The 22,799-nt window shown below is 43.8% G+C and overlaps 2 protein-coding genes across 4 annotated transcripts in view; one reads left to right on the top strand and one right to left on the bottom strand.

Annotated features, from left to right (window-relative positions):
* The window catches only part of LOC138213806 (uncharacterized), a 12,936-nt gene extending 524 nt beyond the window's left edge, over positions 1-12,412 (bottom strand). Inside the window, exons 1-6 of one of the 2 annotated variants that reach the window (XM_069175079.1) lie at positions 12,316-12,412; positions 7,375-7,489; positions 7,158-7,268; positions 6,026-6,082; positions 5,536-5,703; positions 1-1,612 (exon numbers count right to left, since the gene is read on the bottom strand). The exon at positions 1-1,612 is cut by the window's left edge and continues 524 nt beyond it. In XM_069175079.1, coding sequence (XP_069031180.1) covers positions 1,514-1,612; positions 5,536-5,703; positions 6,026-6,082; positions 7,158-7,268; positions 7,375-7,455 — 516 coding nt within the window. In that variant the 5' untranslated portion in view covers positions 7,456-7,489; positions 12,316-12,412 and the 3' untranslated portion in view covers positions 1-1,513. The remainder of the gene's footprint in view (positions 1,613-5,535; positions 5,704-6,025; positions 6,083-7,157; positions 7,269-7,374; positions 7,490-12,315) is intronic. The other variant, XM_069175087.1, reaches the window with a different exon arrangement.
* Positions 12,413-12,555: 143 nt separating this feature from the next.
* Positions 12,556-21,396, top strand: tmem176 (transmembrane protein 176). Of its 2 annotated transcripts, none has more exons than XM_069175065.1 (7): positions 12,556-12,639; positions 18,506-18,634; positions 19,192-19,302; positions 19,440-19,496; positions 20,383-20,523; positions 20,733-20,849; positions 21,152-21,396. In XM_069175065.1, the coding sequence occupies exons 2-7, from the start codon at positions 18,509-18,511 to the stop codon at positions 21,191-21,193; spliced, it is 594 nt and encodes a 197-aa protein (XP_069031166.1). In that variant the 5' UTR covers positions 12,556-12,639; positions 18,506-18,508; the 3' UTR covers positions 21,194-21,396. The 2 variants fall into 2 exon arrangements, with proteins under 2 accessions (XP_069031166.1, XP_069031157.1); XM_069175056.1 differs by having other exon boundaries at positions 20,377-20,523.
* Positions 21,397-22,799: the final 1,403 nt, after the last annotated feature.

Raw genomic sequence — 22,799 nt, 5'->3', positions numbered from 1 at the left:
ATCATTATATCACCATATCACTATATCATTATATCACTACTGTATATCACCATATCACTATATCATTATATCACTACTGTATATCACTATATCACTATATCATTATATCACTGTATCACTATATCACTGTATCACTATATCAGTGCTGTCACTATATCACTATATCACTGTATCACTATATCACTATATCATTATATCACTGTATCACTATGTCACTATATCAGTGCTGTCACTATATCACTATATCATTATATCACTATATCACTGTATCACTATATCACTATATCATTATATCACTGTATCACTATGTCACTATATCACCATATCACTATATCATTATATCACTGTATCACTATATCACTGTATCACTGTCACTATATCAGTGCTGTCACTATATCACTATATCATTATATCACTATATCATTATATCACTACTGTATATCACTATATCACTATATCATTATATCACTATATCACTATATCATTATATCACCATATCACTATATCATTATATCACTGTATCACTATATCACTGTATCACTATGTCACTATATCAGTGCTGTCACTATATCACTATATCATTATATCATTATATCACTGTATCACTATATCACTGTATCACTATGTCACTATATCAGTGCTGTCACTATATCACTATATCATTATATCACTATATCATTATATCACTGTATTACTATATCACTATATCAGTGTCACTATATCACCATATCACTATATCATTATATCACTATATCACTATATCATTATATCACTGTATCACTATATCACTGTATCACTGTGTCACTATATCAGTGCTGTCACTATATCACTATATCATTATATCACTATATCACTGTATCACTATATCACTATATCATTATATCACTGTATCACTATGTCACTATATCAGTGCTGTCACTATATCACTATATCATTATATCACTATATCACTGTATCACTATATCACTATATCATTATACCACTATATCACTGTATCACTATATCACTATATCATTATATCACTGTATCACTATGTCACTATATCAGTGCTGTCACTATATCACTATATCATTATATCACTATATCATTATATCACTACTGTATATCACTATATCACTATATCATTATATCACTATATCACTATATCATTATATCACCACATCACTATATCATTATATCACTGTATCACTATATCACTGTATCACTATGTCACTATATCAGTGCTGTCACTATATCACTATATCATTGTATCACTCTTTCACTGTATCACTATATAACTATCACTGTATCACTATATCACTGTACCACTATATCACTGCTGTCACTGTATCACTATATCACTACTGTCACCAGGTCCACTGAACAACAGGGTTTCAGTTCTAGTATTAGATAGGAATGTCTCGGTGTGAGCACTTCCTGTGTGTGTGTGTGTGTGTGTGTGTGTGTGTGTGTGTGTGTGTGTGTGTGTGTGTGTGTGTGTGTGTGTGTGTGTGTGTGTGTGTGTGTGTGTTTGTTAGTCTGTCTTGAAGGCCGACACAGACAGCAGGCAGTGCATGACCACAGCTCCAGTGTCGTACAGCAGCAGCAGAACTGTCAGACTCCAGGAATAGGCCTGTAGGAGACAGGAGAGACATCACACACAGACACACACAAACTCACACTGAAACACACACACACACACACACACTGACAGAAACTGCTGATCTAAAGGGACATCATCCACATCACGTGTGTTCCGTCATTATTGCATCATGTTTATGCTGTAAAACATAAATAAACTTTTAGAGACAGACTAAGGACGGTTTAGAGAAAGGATTGAAGGTTTAAAGATTTAAAGGTTTGGAAGTTTAAAGGTTTGGAGGTTTAAAGGTTTGGAGGTTTAAAGGTTTGGAGGTTTGGAAGTTTAAAGGTTTGGAGGTTTAAAGGTTTGGAGGTTTGGAAGTTTAAAGGTTTGGAGGTTTAAAGGTTTAAAGGTTTGGAGGTTTAAAGGTTTGGAGGTTTAAAGGTTTGGAGGTTTAAAGGTTTGAAGGTTTGGAGGTTTAAAGGTTTGGAGGTTTAAAGGTTTGAAGGTTTGGAGGTTTAAAGGTTTGGAGGTTTAAAGGTTTGGAGGTTTAAAGGTTTGAAGGTTTGGAGGTTTAAAGGTTTGGAGGTTTGGAAGTTTAAAGGTTTGGAGGTTTGGAGGTTTAAAGGTTTGGAGGTTTGGAAGTTTAAAGGTTTGGAGGTTTAAAGGTTTGGAGGTTTGGAGGTTTAAAGGTTTAAAGGTTTGGAGGTTTAAAGGTTTGGAGGTTTAAAGGTTTGGAGGTTTAAAGGTTTGAAGGTTTGGAGGTTTAAAGGTTTGGAGGTTTGGAAGTTTAAAGGTTTGGAGGTTTGGAGGTTTAAAGGTTTGGAGGTTTAAAGGTTTGGAGGTTTAAAGGTTTGAAGGTTTGGAGGTTTAAAGGTTTGGAGGTTTAAAGGTTTGGAGGTTTAAAGGTTTGAAGGTTTGGAGGTTTAAAGGTTTGGAGGTTTAAAGGTTTGGAGGTTTAAAGGTTTGAAGGTTTGGAGGTTTAAAGGTTTGGAGGTTTGGAAGTTTAAAGGTTTGGAGGTTTGGAGGTTTAAAGGTTTGGAGGTTTGGAAGTTTAAAGGTTTGGAGGTTTAAAGGTTTGGAGGTTTGGAGGTTTAAAGGTTTAAAGGTTTGGAGGTTTAAAGGTTTGGAGGTTTGGAGGTTTAAAGGTTTGGAGGTTTAAAGGTTTGAAGGTTTAAAGGTTTGGAGGTTTGAAGGTTTGAAGGTTTGGAGGTTTAAAGGTTTGAAGGTTTGAAGGTTTAAAGGTTTAAAGGTTTGGAGGTTTGAAGGTTTGGAGGTTTAAAGGTTTGAAGGTTTGGAGGTTTAAAGGTTTGAAGGTTTGGAGGTTTGAAGGTTTGGAGGTTTGAAGGTTTGGAGGTTTGAAGGTTTAAAGGTTTGGAGGTTTGGAGGTTTAAAGGTTTGGAGGTTTAAAGGTTTGGAGGTTTGGAGGTTTAAAGGTTTGGAGATTTAAAGGTTTGGAGGTTTGAAGGTTTGAAGGTTTAAAGGTTTGGAGGTTTAAAGGTTTGGAGGTTTAAAGGTTTGGAGGTTTAAAGGTTTGAAGGTTTGGAGGTTTAAAGGTTTGAAGGTTTAAAGGTTTGAAGGTTTAAAGGTTTGGAGGTTTAAAGGTTTGGAGGTTTAAAGGTTTGAAGGTTTGAAGGTTTGAAGGTTTAAAGGTTTGGAGGTTTAAAGGTTTGAAGGTTTGAAGGTTTGGAGGTTTAAAGGTTTGAAGGTTTAAAGGTTTGAAGGTTTGAAGGTTTGGAGGTTTAAAGGTTTGAAGGTTTAAAGGTTTGAAGGTTTAAAGGTTTGGAGGTTTAAAGGTTTGAAGGTTTAAAGGTTTGGAGGTTTAAAGGTTTGAAGGTTTGGAGGTTTAAAGGTTTGAAGGTTTAAAGGTTTGGAGGTTTAAAGGTTTGAAGGTTTAAAGGTTTGGAGGTTTAAAGGTTTGAAGGTTTGAAGGTTTGGAGGTTTAAAGGTTTGAAGGTTTAAAGGTTTGAAGGTTTAAAGGTTTGGAGGTTTAAAGGTTTGAAGGTTTAAAGGTTTGGAGGTTTAAAGGTTTGAAGGTTTGAAGGTTTGGAGGTTTAAAGGTTTGAAGGTTTAAAGGTTTGGAGGTTTAAAGGTTTGGAGGTTTAAAGGTTTAAAGGTTTGGAGGTTTAAAGGTTTGGAGGTTTAAAGGTTTGAAGGTTTGGAGGTTTAAAGGTTTGGAGGTTTAAAGGTTTGAAGGTTTGGAGGTTTAAAGGTTTGGAGGTTTAAAGGTTTGGAGGTTTAAAGGTTTGAAGGTTTGGAGGTTTAAAGGTTTGGAGGTTTGGAAGTTTAAAGGTTTGGAGGTTTGGAGGTTTAAAGGTTTGGAGGTTTGGAAGTTTAAAGGTTTGGAGGTTTAAAGGTTTGGAGGTTTGGAGGTTTAAAGGTTTAAAGGTTTGGAGGTTTAAAGGTTTGGAGGTTTAAAGGTTTGGAGGTTTAAAGGTTTGAAGGTTTGGAGGTTTAAAGGTTTGGAGGTTTGGAAGTTTAAAGGTTTGGAGGTTTGGAGGTTTAAAGGTTTGGAGGTTTAAAGGTTTGGAGGTTTAAAGGTTTGAAGGTTTGGAGGTTTAAAGGTTTGGAGGTTTAAAGGTTTGGAGGTTTAAAGGTTTGAAGGTTTGGAGGTTTAAAGGTTTGGAGGTTTGGAAGTTTAAAGGTTTGGAGGTTTGGAGGTTTAAAGGTTTGGAGGTTTGGAAGTTTAAAGGTTTGGAGGTTTAAAGGTTTGGAGGTTTGGAGGTTTAAAGGTTTAAAGGTTTGGAGGTTTAAAGGTTTGGAGGTTTGGAGGTTTAAAGGTTTGGAGGTTTAAAGGTTTGAAGGTTTAAAGGTTTGGAGGTTTGAAGGTTTGAAGGTTTGGAGGTTTAAAGGTTTGAAGGTTTAGAGGTTTGAAGGTTTGGAGGTTTGAAGGTTTGAAGGTTTAAAGGTTTGGAGGTTTGGAGGTTTAAAGGTTTGGAGGTTTAAAGGTTTGGAGGTTTGGAGGTTTAAAGGTTTGGAGGTTTGAAGGTTTGAAGGTTTAAAGGTTTAAAGGTTTGGAGGTTTGAAGGTTTGGAGGTTTAAAGGTTTGAAGGTTTGGAGGTTTAAAGGTTTGAAGGTTTGGAGGTTTGAAGGTTTGGAGGTTTGAAGGTTTGGAGGTTTGAAGGTTTAAAGGTTTGGAGGTTTGGAGGTTTAAAGGTTTGGAGGTTTAAAGGTTTGGAGGTTTGGAGGTTTAAAGGTTTGGAGGTTTAAAGGTTTGGAGGTTTGAAGGTTTGAAGGTTTAAAGGTTTGGAGGTTTAAAGGTTTGGAGGTTTAAAGGTTTGGAGGTTTAAAGGTTTGAAGGTTTGGAGGTTTAAAGGTTTGAAGGTTTAAAGGTTTGGAGGTTTAAAGGTTTGAAGGTTTAAAGGTTTGAAGGTTTGAAGGTTTGAAGGTTTAAAGGTTTGGAGGTTTAAAGGTTTGAAGGTTTGAAGGTTTGGAGGTTTAAAGGTTTGAAGGTTTAAAGGTTTGAAGGTTTGAAGGTTTGGAGGTTTAAAGGTTTGAAGGTTTAAAGGTTTGAAGGTTTAAAGGTTTGGAGGTTTAAAGGTTTGAAGGTTTAAAGGTTTGGAGGTTTAAAGGTTTGAAGGTTTGGAGGTTTAAAGGTTTGAAGGTTTAAAGGTTTGGAGGTTTAAAGGTTTGAAGGTTTAAAGGTTTGGAGGTTTAAAGGTTTGAAGGTTTGAAGGTTTGGAGGTTTAAAGGTTTGAAGGTTTAAAGGTTTGAAGGTTTAAAGGTTTGGAGGTTTAAAGGTTTGAAGGTTTAAAGGTTTGGAGGTTTAAAGGTTTGAAGGTTTGAAGGTTTGGAGGTTTAAAGGTTTGAAGGTTTAAAGGTTTGGAGGTTTAAAGGTTTGGAGGTTTAAAGGTTTGGAGGTTTAAAGGTTTGAAGGTTTGAAGGTTTGGAGGTTTAAAGGTTTGAAGGTTTAAAGGTTTGAAGGTTTAAAGGTTTGAAGGTTTAAAGGTTTGGAGGTTTGGAGGGAGACTGACTGCCAGCTGCTGTCGAGGACATCGGTACTGAGAGGAGGAGTACGGGTCGATGGGGACGGACAAACACGGGATGTCCTCTTGGAAACAGGAGAGGTTGTAGCAGTAAAGACAGAAGGCAAGCAGCGCCCCCAGCAGACCAACCACGTTACTGCAGGCACAACCACGGAGCTGCGGAGGGGACACGCAACGTCCATCAATGACATAACTGACACAATGATAACATGACTGACACATTGATGACATCACTGACACACTGATGACATCACTGACAGATTGATGACATCACTGACACACTGATGTCCTCATTGTCATGGCATTGTGTATTTCAGTGTGTTTTTCTGTGTATTTCCGTTTGTATTTCATTGCATATTTCATTGCGTATTTCAATGCGTATTTCAGTGTGTATTTCAGTGTGTATTTCAGTGTGTATTTCTGTGTGATGAGAGACAACCCATTGGTCACATGATTAAACTGTTCTGCTGTTACCTACCAGCAGTCTACTGGGGCTCCTCTCATTGGCTATGGTGAAGGATCCTCCTGCCACAATCTGCAACACACACACACACACACACACACACACACACACACACACACACACACACAGTAAGAGTAAACGTCATGAAGCAGACATGTTTGATGTCACATGTAAAGTGTGTCGTGGTCCAGAACATGGTCTGCTCAGACTCTGATGATCTCTGTTGGAAACGTAGCCGGCTGCAGCAGCTGCAGCAGGTAGAGCGCCCCCTGGTGACGCAGACAGCTCAGTTAGCCTGTAGTTCTTACACCACCAACTACGTCACCCGTCAGATGACGGAGCTGCTGCAGGAAGGAACAGATTCTGCAGGAGACACTGAGAACATGTGGAGGACGTTGCTGCTTCGTTTCCTTCAACTCCTGATCAGACAGAGACGTGAGAAGGTTTCTGTTTTTATCAGTTCGGGTGGAGGATCGACTGATGAGGAACCTCCAATCTGTCCGCCTCAGATTCTAATTATCTTACTGGCCTGTTTGGCTTCCTCAGTTTATTACAGTTAATTACAGTTAATTACGGTTTAATACAGTTTATTACCTACATATTAAATAACGTTTCATGTTGCTGGTTCTCTTATTATTGAAGCTACTGACAGTCAGGATCAGATCAGATCAGGATCAGGTCGGGTCGGGTCGGGTCGGGTCAGGATCAGGTCAGGTCAGGTCAGGTCAGGTCAGGATCAGGTCAGGTCAGGTCAGGTCAGGATCAGATCAGGTCAGGTCAGGATCAGATCAGGTCAGGTCAGGATCAGGTCAGGTCAGGTCAGGTCAGGTCAGGATCAGGTCAGGTCAGGTCAGGATCAGATCAGGTCAGGTCAGGATCAGGTCAGGTCAGGTCAGGTCAGGATCAGGTCAGGTCAGGTCAGGATCAGGTCAGGTCAGGTCAGGTCAGGTCAGGTCAGGATCAGGTCAGGTCAGGTCAGGTCAGGATCAGATCAGGTCAGGATCAGGTCAGGTCAGGTCAGGATCAGGTCAGGTCAGGTCAGGTCAGGTCAGGATCAGGTCAGGTCAGGTCAGGTCAGGATCAGATCAGGTCAGGATCAGATCAGGTCAGGTCAGGATCAGATCAGATCATTATCAGGATCACGTACCAGTAGTCCTAAGACCAGCGGCAGTATGAAGAGTTTCGGCAGAGTGTTGTCGGTGTGAGCGAACGATGGAGACAGCAGCAGCTGGAACAGCCCCAGCAGGACGGTCACCACCTGCAGACACAGACACACGCCTGACTCATCATGTATGACTCGGTCATCATGTATGACTCGGTCATCATGGTCACACACTGCATTCCAAGAGTGGTTCTGGTCTCACCGCAGCACTTTCAGGGTCGAACCAGGCGGATAGGCGATGCAGCCGGGGTCCAGTTGCTGGCTCCGCCCCCTCAGAGGCCATGTTACTGCAAACAGAAAACTGACAGCAGATCCACCTGCATGAAAACACAGAAACATGACATTCATCTGTACAACACACGTAATCCAGAGAATGAGATGAGACCTCTGGGTTTGGATGTTTGCTTTATTGTATGTTTTATTAAGTATGAATTAGCCTGATGGGAGGGGCTTACTACATTTAAAGGATGGAGGTCAGTGTGGGCGGAGTTCCAGAGCGGGTAACAACTACTTTGTCAAGACAAACCTTTTGGTTTATAATTTTTTGTTTTGTTTTATTGTTTTTTTTAAAAAAACATTTTGGTTGTTTGTTGGAACTGTTTTTCTACTTGTAGATATATTTTTGCCACCAATCAGCACTTCTGGGAGACAAGCACAATAAACGTCACCGTCACCACGACGACGCCATGCTTGGTTATCTGAGGTTGAACTCCGTCATAGATGGTCTCAGAAGTGGGACGGATGGTGGAAAGAGGACAGTTTGTCTTCCAGGAGCAGCGCTCCCAGCAGGAGGACCACCGCTCGCTCATCTGCTGCATCAGGGGGAGCTGGGGTCCATAAGGAGGGTGTCCTGCTGGAGGAGGTCCTGCTGGAGGAGGTCCTGCTAGAGGAGGTGCTACTGGAGGATATGCTGCTGGAGGAGGTCCTGCTGGAGGAGATCCTGCTGGAGGAGGTGCTGCTGAGCTGATGCCCCCCCTCCCTTCCCTCCGTCACCATGTGATCAGGTTCATTAATGATCATTAGGTTTGACTGGATGAAGAAAATCTCATCTTCAGAGAATAACGTTTGAAAAGCAGAAAGACAGAAAGACACGAAGCATGAAGGGACTCAAAGAATAAAAGACTGGAGGAGCGGAGCCAGTGGGTGGAGCCAGTGGGTGGAGCCAATGGACAGTGAGAACAGTTTGTTCACTAGAACAAAACAGGAAACAGAGAGAAAGTTTATCAAAACCAGATGTCTGAATCCTCCAGGGGAGACAGGAATGTGGAGGAGGAGCAGGAGAAGAAGCAGGAGGAGGAAGAAGAGCAGGAGGAGGCAGAGGAGGAGGAAGAGGAGAAGGAGCAGGAGGAGCAGGAGGAGGAGCATGAGGAGGAGCAGGATGACCAGGATGAGGCGGAGGAGGAGCAGGAGGAGGAGGAAGAGAAGGGGCAGGAGCAGGAGGACCAGGACAAAGAGGAGGACAAGGATGAGCAGGAGGCGGAGGAGGAGGAATAGGAAGAGGAACAAGAGAAGGAGGAGGAGCAGGAGGAAGAGCGTGTTGGGGGGGACACTGTTGGGGGGGCCGTGTTGGGAGGGGACAGTGTTGTGGGGGACAGTGTTGGGGGGTTACAGTGTTGGGAGGGGACAGTGTTGGGGGGACAGTGTTGTGGGGGACAGTGTTGGGGGGGGTTACAGTGTTGGGAGGGGACAGTGTTGGGGGGACAGTGTTGTGGGGGACATTGTTGGGGGGGTTACAGTGTTGGGAGGGGACAGTGTTGGGGGGACAGTGTTGTGGGGGACATTGTTGGGGGGTTACAGTGTTGGGGGGGACAACACCACATTACATTACATTTCATTTAGCTGACGCTTTTATCCAAAGCGACTTACAATAAGTGCATTTCAAACATGAGGGTATAAAACCCTACATTGCACAACAGTACACTACACAACACTACAAAACATTACACAACACTACACAACACTACACAACATTACACTGCTCAACACTACACTGCACAACACTACATAACATCAGCACTACATAATACTACACTACATTGTCCAACATGACACTACACAACACTACACTACACTGCTCAACACCACACTACACTACACTGCACAACACTACACTGCACAACAATACACTGCTCAACACTACACAACACTGCTCAACACTACACAACACTACACAACACTACAATGCTCAACACCACACTGTACAACACTACACAGCACTATATTGCACAACACTACACTGCATAACACTACACAACACCACACAACATTGCTCAACACCACACTACATTACACAACACTACACTACACTGCACAACACTACACTGCTCAACACTACACTGCACAACACTACACTGCACTGCACAACAATACACTGCTCAACACTACACAACACTGCTCAACACTACACTGCACTACACAACACTATACTGCACAACACTACACTACACTGCATAACACTACACTACACTGCACAACACTACACTACAATGCTCAACACCACACTGTACAACACTACACTGTACAACACAACACTACACTGCACAACACTGCACTGCACAACACCACACTGCACAACAATACACTGCTCAACACTACATAACACTACACTGCTCAACACTGCACAACACTACACTACACTGCTCAACACCACACTACACAACACTGCTCAACACCACACTACACTACACTGCACAACACTACACAACACTACACTGTACAACACTACACAACACTACACTGCACAACACTACACTGCACAACAATACACTGCTCAACACTACACAACACAGCACTATATTGCACAACACTACACTGCATAACACTACACAACACTACACAACATTGCTCAACACCACACTACATTACACAACACTACACTACACTGCTCAACACTACACTGCCCAACACTGCCCAACACTACACTGTACAACACTACACTACACAACACTACACTGCACTGCACAACAATACACTGCTCAACACTACACAACACTGCACAACACTACACTGCACTACACTACACTGCACAACACTACACAACACTACACTGCACTACACTGCACTACACAACACTACACTACACTGCACAACACTACACTGCTCAACACTACACTACACTGCACAACACTACACTGCACAACACTACACTACACTACACTACACTGCACTACACAACACTACACTACACTGCACAACACTACACTGCTCAACACTACACTACACTGCACAACACTACACTGCACAACACTACACTACACAACACTACACTGCTCAACACTACAATGCTCAACACCACACTGCTCAACACTACACTGTACAACACTACACAACACTGCACAACACCACACTGCACAACAATACACTGCTCAACACTACACAACACTACACTGCTCAACACTGCACAACACTACACTACACTGCTCAACACCACACTACACTACACAACACTGCTCAACACCACACTACACTACACTGCACAACACTATACTGCACAACACTACACAACACTACACTGCACAACACTACACAACACTACACTGCACAACACTACACTGCACAACAATACACTGCTCAACACTACACAACACTGCTCAACACTACACTGCACTACACAACACTACACAGCACTATATTGCACAACACTACACTGCATAACACTACACAACACTACACAACATTGCTCAACACCACACTACATTACACAACACTACACTACACAACACTACACAACACTACACTGCACAACACTACACTGCTCAACACTACACTGCACAACACTACACAACACTAGACTGCTCAACACTACACTGCACTGCACAACACTGCTCAACACTACACTGCTCAATACTACACTGCATAACACTACACAACACTATGCTGCCCAACACTACACTGCACAACTATACACTGCTCAACACTACACTGCACAAAACTACACTGCTCAACACTACACTACACAGTACTACACTGCACAACACTACACAACACTACACTGCTCAACACTACACTGCACAACACTACACTGCACTGCACAACACTGCTCAACACTACACTGCACTACACAACACAGCACTATATTGCACAACACTACACAACACTACGCTGCTCAACACTACACTGCTCAATACTACACTGCACAACACTACACAACACTACACTGCTCAACACTACACTGCACAACACTACACTGCACTGCACAACATTGCTCAACACCACACTACATTACACAACACTACACTACACTGCACAACACTACACAACACTACACTGCTCAACACTACACTGCTCAATACTACACTGCCCAACACTACACAACACTATGCTGCTCAACACTACACTGCACAACTATACACTGCTCAACACTACACAACACTATGCTGCTCAACACTACACTGCACAACTATACACTGCTCAACACTACACTGCACAACACTACACAACACTACACTACACAACACTACACTGCTCAACACTACACTGCACAACACTAGACTGCTCAACACTACACTGCACTGCACAACACTGCTCAACACTACACTGCTCAATACTACACTGCATAACACTACACAACACTATGCTGCCCAACACTACACTGCACAACTATACACTGCTCAACACTACAATGCTCAACACTACACTGCTCAACACTACACAACACTGATGCCCAACACTACACTGCTCAACAATACACTGCTCAACACTACACAACACTACACTACACTGCACAACATTACATTACAGCCCTGAAACACTTGACCCCAGCCCTGACCTGTGCAGAGTGGGCGTGTCCTGGCTGCACGTGGACCTGCCTGGATATGTCAGGAGAGGAGCAGAGATGGTCGGCCAGGTCCTCACAAGTGTAAACTGAGAGCAGACAGGTACACACACCTGGACTGTCAGTGGTACAGGTGTGGTGGGTCACGTGGTAAAACTACATTTCAGTGGCACTGAGTGTCTCACAGCAGAGAGGATCTCCACGGGCTGCTGATGGTTTCCAGATGAAACATGAAAACATGCAGTGTCCGATGATGAGCGCCGCCTGAGGCTGCTGCAGGTATTACACTCTCGGCGTTCAAAACAACAGACACACCAACTGTCTTTTAACATTTACATCACATCAGTGTGTTGTGACGCGGTTACTCACCTGTCGGTTACACACACCAACACCGCAGATCCGCTACGGTCCGGAACAGGAACTTTTAACGGACAAAAATCCAGACAAACTTGCACCGAAGTGGGAGAGGAAGTGAAGGAGGAGCTCCGCTGGAGGAGATCCAGACAGAACAGCCTCTCTGCTGGAAACACATCCTCTCACGCACCGCCCGCACACGACCAGCTTCGGGACAACAGGCTGAGGGACAACACGCTGCGGGACAACAGGCTGAGGGACAACACGCTGCGGGACAACAGGCTGAGGGACAACAGGCTGAGGGACAGAAGACTTCTACAGAAGGAAACATTTTCAAAGGTAGGAGCGACATTTCTAAGTCTTTCTAACAGACAGCAGCTCACACGAGGAACACCGTCAGCTCGGGTGAGCGGCGATGATGAGGAGGAGGAGGACCTGATGAAGAACCGCTGCAGGGAACCGAACAGAGCCCAGAAACCAGACCCAGCCCTCCTCACGACTGCGCCTGCTCTCAGGCTGCTTCATCTGCCGCGCGCTCACTCACCTTCATCACATGAGGAAGAGGAGCACAGGTTACCACATGATCCGTGTGTCTCGTGACATACATCAGGTACGATGTTACAGACCTTTCAGAGGACCAAGAGGAGACCAACATGTCTGAGCAGCTGCAGAGCTGTGACGTCACAGTCCCAGCTGACATGAAGTCATTTCAAAGAATTTATCTTCACTGTTTTCACCAAAGTAACGAAGGACATTAGCTCCGGTACTGAAGTCCAGTGTCGAGCTGCATTTACTTTGCTGTGATGCTGGTTTCTACCTCCACAGTCACTTCCTGTCTGTCCTCCACCAGTCGATGTGAAGCTTCAGTTTCAGATGAACATCTGACAAGCAGTTAAACACATGAAAGATGAAGCCAGAGGTTTAAATCTTGAGTCTGGTGACATCATACAGAGAGCAGCGTGTCGTCCATCTTAGTTCACGTCTCTGAGATGTTCACAGCTCCAACAAACTTCTCATGGTTTCATTTCAATAAACCTTCCAAAGGTCCAATATATCAGTGAGAGGTGAGACAGGTGTAACAGTGACAATTCAATTCAATTTTTTTATTAATATAGCGCCAAATCACAACACGTTATTTAATGCCACTTAACACATTAAAGTCTTTACAGCAAGACTTTACAATATTATACAGAGAAACCCAACAATTCAACGATTCAACAATTCCCACATAAGCTAGGAGGGAAAAACTCCTCTTTAAGGGAGAAAAACCTCCAACAGAGGGAAGAAAAACTCCCTTTAACAGGAAGAAACCTCCAACAGAACCAGGATCAGAGGTGGGCGGAGCATCTGTTAACAGAACCAGGATCAGAGGTGGGCGGAGCTTCTGTTAACAGAACCAGGATCAGAGGTGGGCGGAGCATCTGTTAACAGAGCCAGGCTCAGAGGTGGGCGGAGCATCTGTTAACAGAACCAGGATCAGAGGTGGGCGGAGCATCTGTTAACAGAACCAGGCTCAGAGGTGGGCGGAGCATCTGCCTCGACCGGTTGGGGTGAGAGGAGAGCAGAGAGAGAAAAGGACAGCATAGAAATAGAAGAGAAGAACTGTTGGTGGAGACGACAATCACAGAGCAGAGACATGCAGCTCCATGACGGGACATCTGGAAAAGAAAGAACAGAAACTACACGAGTGAAGGAACTGAATGGAGACAACAGATAATAAGAAGAAACTATGGGAGAGAAGAAGATGGTGAGGTATGAGTCAGTTAAAGAGTAGGAGGAAAGAAAAGAAGTTCAGCGTGTAACGAGGTCCTCCAGCAGCCTCGGCCTATAACAGCATAACTAAGGGTTGGTTCAGGTCTACCTGAGCCAGCCCTAACTATAGGCTTTATCAAGAAGGAAGGTTTTGAGTCTAATCTTAAAGCTAGAGAGGGTTTCTGTCCCTCCAACACAAACTGGGAGCTGGTTCCACAGGGGAGGAGCCTGAAAACTGAAGCTCCGCCTCCCATTCTACTTCTGGAAACTCTAGGAACCACAAGTAGACCAGCGTACTGAGAGAGAAGTGCTCTGCTAGGATTATATGGTTCTATAAGATCTCTAAGATATGATGGAGCCTGGTCATGTAGAGCTTTGTAAGTCATCAAGAGAATTTTAAATTATATTCTTGATTTCACAGGAAGCCAGTGAAGAGAAGATAAAACTGGAGAAATATGATCTCTCTTGATAAATCCCGTCAGTACTCTTGCTGCAGCATTTTGGATCAGCTGCAGGTTTTTAATGAGTAATTTGGACATCCTAACAACAAGGAATTACAATAATCTAGTCTAGAAGTAACAAACGCATGAATGAGTTTTTCTGCGTCACGCTGAGGAAGGATTTTCCTGATTTTATTAATATTACGTAGATGAAAGAAGGCAGTTCTGGAGATTTGCTTTATATGGTGTCTAAAGGACAAATCCTCATCAAAGATGACTCCAAGGTTCCTCACAGTTTTGCTGGAGGCCAAGACAACGTCACCTAGAGTAACTAAGTGATTACAGAAAGAGTTTCTGAGGTGTTTAGGACCAAGTACAAGAACTTCTGTTTTGTCTGAATTTAGAAACAGGAAGTTTTTGGTCATCCAGGACTTTATGTCTTTTAGACAGGCTTCAAGTTTTACTAACTGATTAGTTTCATCTGGTTTTATAGAAAGATATAGCTGAGTGTCATCTGCATAACAATGGAAGTTGATGCAGTGCTTCCTGATGACATCTCCTAATAGAAGCATGTACAAAGTAAAAAGTATTGGGCCTAACACTGAGCCTTGTGGAACTCCATAACTAACTCTTGTTTGTCTGGAAGGCTCATTGTTTACATGGACAAACTGGAATCTATCTGATAAGTAGGATTTGAACCAGTCTAATGCGGTTCCTTTAATCCTCGTAACGTCTTCTAATCTCTGTAATAAGATCGTATGATCAATCGTATCAAAAGCAGCACTGAGGTCCAGAAGAACAAGTAGAGAGACGAGTCCATTATCTGAGGCTAATAAAAGGTCGTTAGTAACTTTCACCAGAGCTGTTTCTGTGCTATGATGAACTCTAAAGACTGAAAATCTTCAAACAGATCATTCCTTTGTTAATGATCACAAAGTTGATTTGAAACAACTTTTTCAAGGATTTCAGAAATAAACGTCAGGTTGTAAATTGGTCTGTAGTTTCCTAAAACAGCTGATCAAGAGTCGGCTTTTTAAGTAAAGGTTTAATTACAGCCACTTTAAAAGCCTGTGGTACATAGCTGGTTACAATAGATAGGTTGATCTGATCTAATATGGAAGTATTAATTAAAGGGAAGACTTCCTTAAAAAGTTTAGTTGGGATGAGATCTAACAGACAGCTAGAGGATCCAGATGAAGAAATAATTCTAGTTAACTCAGAGAGATCAACAGGAGAGAAATGTTCCAAGTTTACATCTGGTCCTACAGTTGCTTTCAGGGCTGCTGTTGCTTAGCAACACATCAGTGATGGTGTCAGGAAGGGTCGGCCCGATTCTCTCCCTGATAGTAAGAATTTTATTAGTAAAGAAGTTAATGAAGTCATTACTGCTGAGAGCTGAAGGAATAGAGGGCTCAACAGAACTGGGACTCTTTGTCAGCCTGCTACAGTGATGAAAAGAAACCTGGGGTTGTTCTTGTTGTCCTCTATTAATGATGAATAATATAAAGTTCTGGCCTTACGAAGAGCTTTCTTATATAATATTAGACCAGTAGTCTCTTCTTCAGAGGGGCGACATCATCTAGAGTTGTAGCAGAGATACTGCAGTGTTTTCTACCAGATGATCCACTTGTGTGGGACTAAGATCAACGTAGATGTCTTCCACTGCTTTAACACACGGCATCGAAGAGGATAAACATGTAACTGCTTCCTTAAACTTGGCCACGACATCATCTGACAGACATCTACTGTAGTGGGATTTATTCCCACATGCTGTGTAGTCCATTATTGGAACTTCAGATGTTAATAAGAAGTGGTCTGACAAAACAGGGTTTGGAGGAAATACTATTACATTTTCAGTTTCCATCCCATACGACAGAACCAGATGGAGGGTGTGGTTACCACGGTGACGGGGTTTATTTACATCCTGATAAAAGCCTACAGAATCTAATAATGAGCTGAAAGTAGAACTGAGGCTGTCGTTGTCCACGTCAACATGAATGTTAAAGTCTCCCACTATCATCACTTTATCTGAACTCAGCACTAAATCTGATCAAAAGTCAGAATTCAGTTAGAAACTCTGAATAAGGACCAGGTGGGAGATAAACAACAACAATACAATCCGTTTCTCTGCTTTCCAGTTTGGGTGAGAGACTAAGAGTCAGACTCTCAAATGATTTATAACTAAGTTTAGGCTTTGGATTAATTGATAAACTTGAGTGGAAGATTGCTGCCACTCCTCCTCCCCCTCTTCCTCCTCCTCCTCCTCGTCCTCCTCCTGAATCTCTAGGAATATGATAATGAATATGACTGGGAGGAGTTGCTTCATTAATCCTAACATATTCTTCCTGTTGCAGCCAGGTCTCTGTGAGACAGAGTAAATCAATCTGATGATCAGTTATCAAGTCATTTACTAACAGAGATTTAGACCAGAGAGATCTGATATTTAATAGTTCGTTTTTAATTGTCAGATTTTTTTGATCCATTAATTTGGTAGGATCCATTTTTATTACATTTTTATTGATCCATCTTTCCTTGAGTGTTTTAAATATCGGTGGTCTGGGTACAGACACAACCTCTACAGGATGTTGAAGGTTTTGGGTGAGTGACAGCTCTAAAGAAGCTGCAGAGGAGCTGTAAGACTGACGTGTTGTCGCGACAATGACGGTGTCATGTCGTTCTTGACGGTGACGTGAACCGTGGGCTTCTTCTTGGGACGATGTCTCCTTTGTCCTGTCCCCCGGCCGCCCGGCTGTTCAGGTGCTGCGGGGGACCGGCTAACTAAACCTGTATCCTGGACAGCTGTACACCCCCCCCCCCCCTCCCTGAGGAGCTCCTATGGTTAGCATGGTGCACAGCAGTGATTCTAATTCAGTGACCCTGGCCTCCAGAGCCCTAACTACACTCCTCCTCCTCCTCTTCCTCCTCCTCCTCCTCCTCATTAAGGAGACAGGGTTGTAACTAAACATGTCACACTGAGCAGGAAAAACCAGAAGAGGAGGAGGGAGAGAGGGAAGACGTTGCTGACTGTTAAACTAGCAGCACCAAAACACCAAGTTAGTGAACGTTGGTCAAAGATTTAACAGGAGAATTGTTCAAGAAGAGCAAACGTGAGTTTTAACTGGAGATGAGAAGAAGTGGAGAGATTTAGATACGTATATATATAGATATATATAGATAGAGATTTAGATACGTATATATATAGATATATATAGATAGAGATTTAGATACGTATATATATAGATATATATAGATAGAGATTTAGATACGTATATATATAGATATATATAGATAGAGATTTAGATACGTATATATATAGATATATAGATAGAGATTTAGATACGTATATATATAGATATATATAGATAGAGATTTAGATATGTATATATATAGATATATATAGATAGAGATTTAGATACGTATATATATATAGATATATAGATAGAGATTTAGATACGTATATATATAGATATATATAGATAGAGATTTAGATACGTATATATATAGATATATATAGATAGAGATTTAGATACGTATATATATATAGATATATAGATAGAGATTTAGATACGTATATATATAGATATATATAGATAGAGATTTAGATACGTATATATATAGATATATATAGATAGAGATTTAGATACGTATATATATATAGATATATAGATAGAGATTTAGATACGTATATATATAGATATATATAGATAGAGATTTAGATACGTATATATATAGATATATATAGATAGAGATTTAGATACGTATATATATAGATATATATAGATAGAGATTTAGATACGTATATATATAGATATATAGATAGAGATTTAGATACGTAGAATTCAGGAAGAGAAGCTGAAATAACAGAAGTAACACTAGTCACAATGTTTGTAGACAGGAAGTGATGTCATACGCTCACCGTGATGTCGGACGAGATTCCCGTCTGCAGGATCGACAGGTGAGATAGGTGTGACAGTGACAGCTCAGTGTACTGTGAGCTCTTCTGTCCTCTGCAGGTGATGGCCGTGTCCGTCTCCAGAGACCTGACGGTGCAGGTGTTGGAGGATGTGAATGCTGTGAAGCTGATGGACAGACAGCAGGCGCTGCAGTCTGCCATCCAGAGAGGAGAGCCCAAATGTCTGGGGGTGAGTCTGCACCACAGCCTGTATCTTAAAGTGTTCGTAGAGACGGGTGGAGACGGGTGGAGACGGGTGGAGACGGGTGGAGACGGGTGGAGACGGATGGAGACGGATGGAGACGGGTGGAGACGGGTGGAGACGGGTGGAGACGGGTGGAGACAGATGGAGACGGGTGGAGACGGGTGGAGACAGATGGAGACGGTCCCCCCAGCTGAAGCATGTTGGTGTTTGAGTGTCGACACACAAACGTCTGATGCTTCAGTGGATCACAAAGAATCCTGAGAGATTACCTGAGAAAATATCTTTGTAGACTGCAGCTGAACACACTGTCCATTTCTACATACATGACATATTCAGTATATCATGTGACATACATGACCACATCACTCAGATCAACCACAACTCTCCGAAACATACAACAAATGAGACAACATGGAGGACTGACACCTGTTCCTGTTTCTGAGACACTCTGCTGACTCTGTGTGTGTGTGTGTGTGTGTGTGCGTGCGTGTGTGCGTGTGTGTGCGTGCGTGTGTGCGTGCGTGTGTGTGTGTGTGTGTCAGGTGACTCAGGTGATGCTGGGGCTGATGGTCATTTCCTACTCCATCCCTCTGCTCTTCACTGAGCTCACTGAGGTGGTCACCCTGGGGGTCCCATGGTGGAGCGGCCTGATGGTGAGTCTATGCGCTTGTGTGTGTGTGTGTCTGTGTGTGTGTGTGTGTCTGTGTGTGTGTGTGTGTGTGTGTCTGTCTGTGTGTGTGTGTGTGTGTGTGTGCTCCTCATGTCTCTGCCGTGTGTGTCTGTGTTCCAGTTCATCACTGCTGGAGTGGTCTCCATCATCCTGGACAAACACTGCTCCATGAGGATTGTGAGTCTCTCCTACACACACACACACACACACACACACACACACGTGATGTGTCATCGTGACGGTGTCTTGTCGTCATGATGGTGTCGTGTCCGTCACTGTCGTGTCGCCGTGACGTGTCGCTGTGACGGTTACGTGTCGTGACGGTGACGTGTCGTTCTTGACGGTGTCGTGTCGTCGTGACGTTGTTGTGTCGCTGTAACGGTGTCGTGTCGCCGTGACGGTCACGTGTCGTCGTCATGGTTACATCGTGACGGTGTCGTCGTGATGGTGTCGTTGTGACGGTGACGTGTCGTTCTTGACGGTGACGTGTCGTCGTGACGGTGACGTGTCGTTGTGACGGTGACGTGTCGTTCTTGACGGTGTCGTGTCATCGTGACGGTGTTGTGTCGCTGTGACGGTGTCGTGTCGCTGTGACGGTGACGTGTCGTCGTGATGGTTACGTCGTGACGGTGTCGTCGTGACGGTGTCGTGTCATTGTGATGGTGTCGTTGTGACGGTGACGTGTTGTTGTGATGTGTCACTGTGACGGTGTCGTGTCGCCGTGACGGTGACGTGTCGTCGTGACGGTGTCGTGTCATCGTGATGTTGTGGTCGTGACGGTGACAGTGTCGTGTCGTCGTGATGATGGTGTCGTGACGTGTCGTCGTGACGTGTCGTCGTGACGGTGACGTGTTGTTGTGATGTGTCGCTGTGACGGTGTCGTGTCGTCGTGACGTGTCGTCGTGACGTGTCGCCGTGACGGTGACGTGTTGTTGTGATGTGTCGCTGTGACGGTGTCGTGTCGTCGTGATGATGGTGTCGTGACGTGTCGTCGTGACGTGTCGTCGTGACGTGTCGTCGTGACGTGTCGTCGTGACGGTGACGTGTGCTCTTCCAGCTGCAGGTGTGCTCAGTGGTGAGCGTGCTGTCTGTTCTGCTGTCAGTGGTGGCTGCGATCATCTACTCTGTGGACATGGACAGACATCTGGAGACGCCCTGCATCAAGGACATCCACCAAGCCTGTGACGACGAGCACTACGCCACGGTGAGTCCGCACTTCATCTTCATCACCTAGCTGCGTCTTGGTCCTCATGTACATGTCTGTACGGGGACATCTTTTTTCATACTAACCTGTAATGTGTCGCAGGTGTATGGGACCTGCCCGGTTGTGCTGCGGACCCCGTCGGGTCCTGGGGCCGTCGGGTCCCCGTCCCGTCCTGTTAATGATACTTCACGTGTGTCCTCTTCCAACAGAGGCTGAGCAGAGGGCTGAAGTCGTCCCTCCTCCTCTTCACTCTGGTCCAGACTGCCATCTCTGCCGTCCTCCTCTTCCTCATCATCAGACAGCGACGCAGCTTCGACCAATATACTGTAAGACTCAGTCAGCAGACAGACTTTCATCTTCCGGTCTCACAGCCTTCAGGTTTGGGCCACCTGCTATTTATCTCACGAGATGATGAATATTCCTGCGGTGGTTCCTCTGTTCCGTCTCTAACCTGTCTTTCTGTCTCTGACCTGTGTCTCTGTCTTTGACCTGTCTTTTTGTCTCTGACCTGTCTTTCTCTGACCTGTCTCTCTGTCTCTGACCTGTCTGTCGCTGTCTCTGACCTGTCTCTGACCTGTCTCTATGACCTGTCTGTCTCTGACCTGTCTCTCTGCCTCTGTCTCTACAGTCTCTGACTCCAGCTGCTCTCGTCCCTCCCGACCTGAACTGATCAATCAATCTGACCTGAAATCCCAGAGTCGCTGATCAGGTGTGTGTGTGTGTGTGTGTTCTGATCAGGTGTGTGTGTGTGTGTGTGTGTGTGTGTGTGTGTGTGTGTGTGTGTGTTCTCTTCACATGATGTTATAAAACATCATCTATTTTTTACTAACTCTGATGTTACAGTTTATTTTACACAAAATAAAATCATACACTCATGAACTGAATGAATCTGAGTCTTTGTCAGAGGAGGAGAAGGAAGAGGAGGAGGAGCGTGTTGGAGGAAGAGATGACGTCAATCATCATACAGTGAAGGAAATAATTATTTGATCTTTTACTGATTTTGTAAGTTTGCCCACTGACAAAGAAATGAACGGTCTATAATTGTAATGGAGGTTTATTTTAACAGAGACAGAATATTAAAACAAACACAACCTTTATACAGGTAAGGAGTTGAGACGGGTGTCTTTTATACAGGTAACCAGTTGAGACTGGTGTCTTTTGTACAGGTGTGGAGTTGAGACGGGTGTCTTTTATACAGGTGACATGTTGAGACGGGTGTCTTTTATACAGGTAACCAGTTGAGACGGGTGTCTTTTATACAGGTGACATGTTGAGACGGGTGTCTTTTATACAGGTAACCAGTTGAGACGGGTGTCTTTTATACAGGCTTATACACTTTCTTAAAGCGAGAGGACGATTCTAACCGTCTGTAGGAGACAGAATTCTTGTTAGTTGGTCGGAGATCAAATACTTATTTCACAATCAAACACAAATCAATTCATAACTTTTATATGTTGTGATTTTCTGGATTTAATTTTTTTTTTGGTATATTCTGTCTGTTAAAATAAACCTCCATTACAATTATATTTTACTTAGTTGAGTGTCAGGAGTCCGGTTTCCCTCCGTTTGCCCCCGATCTCCTCTCCTCCTGTGTCCCCTCAGTCCCCTGTCTGCTTGTTCTGTGTCCTCCTCTCCTCTCCTCCTGTGTCCCCTCAGTCCCCTGTCTGCTTGTTCTGTGTCCTCCTCTCCTCTCGTGTCCCCTCAGTCCCCTGTCTGCTTGTTCTGTGTCCTCCTCTCCTCTCCTCTCGTGTCCCCTCAGTCCCCTGTCTGCTTGTCCTGTGTCCTCCTCTCCTCCTGTGTCCCCTCAGTCCCCTATCTGCTTGTTCTGTGTCCTCCTCTCCTCCTGTGTCCCCTCAGTCCCCTGTCTGCTTGTTCTGTGTCCTCCTCTCCTCTCCTCCTGTGTCCCCTCAGTCCCCTGTCTGCTTGTTCTGTGTCCTCCTCTCCTCACCTCCCGTGACCACGCCCCTCACCAGTCCCAGCAGCTGCAGCCACTCACCCCTGATCACCTCCTGCAGGTGTGCTGCATCTCCCTGATCACCTCCCCGGACTATATGTACCCTGCCCCTGCACTCCTCTGGTTGTTAGTCACCCGTCCGTCCTCCGTCTGTTACCAAGGTAACAACTTGATTGGGAGACGGGGGGCTGAAAGAGGAAAGTGAAGGAGATGAAGATGATGGACATGTAGTTACAGAAGATGGATAATAAATGAGGAGCGTATGTCATCTATCTTTTTAGTAAAGTAGTTGACAAAGTGGCTTGGTGGAAGGGAGAGGGAG

Source organism: Embiotoca jacksoni, unplaced genomic scaffold, assembly GCF_022577435.1.
Source record: "Embiotoca jacksoni isolate LCO1_2020_lvr unplaced genomic scaffold, fEmbJac1.0.p SCAF_103, whole genome shotgun sequence".
Classification (NCBI taxonomy): domain Eukaryota; kingdom Metazoa; phylum Chordata; class Actinopteri; family Embiotocidae; genus Embiotoca; species Embiotoca jacksoni.
This window is presented reverse-complemented; position numbering and strand designations above follow the sequence as displayed.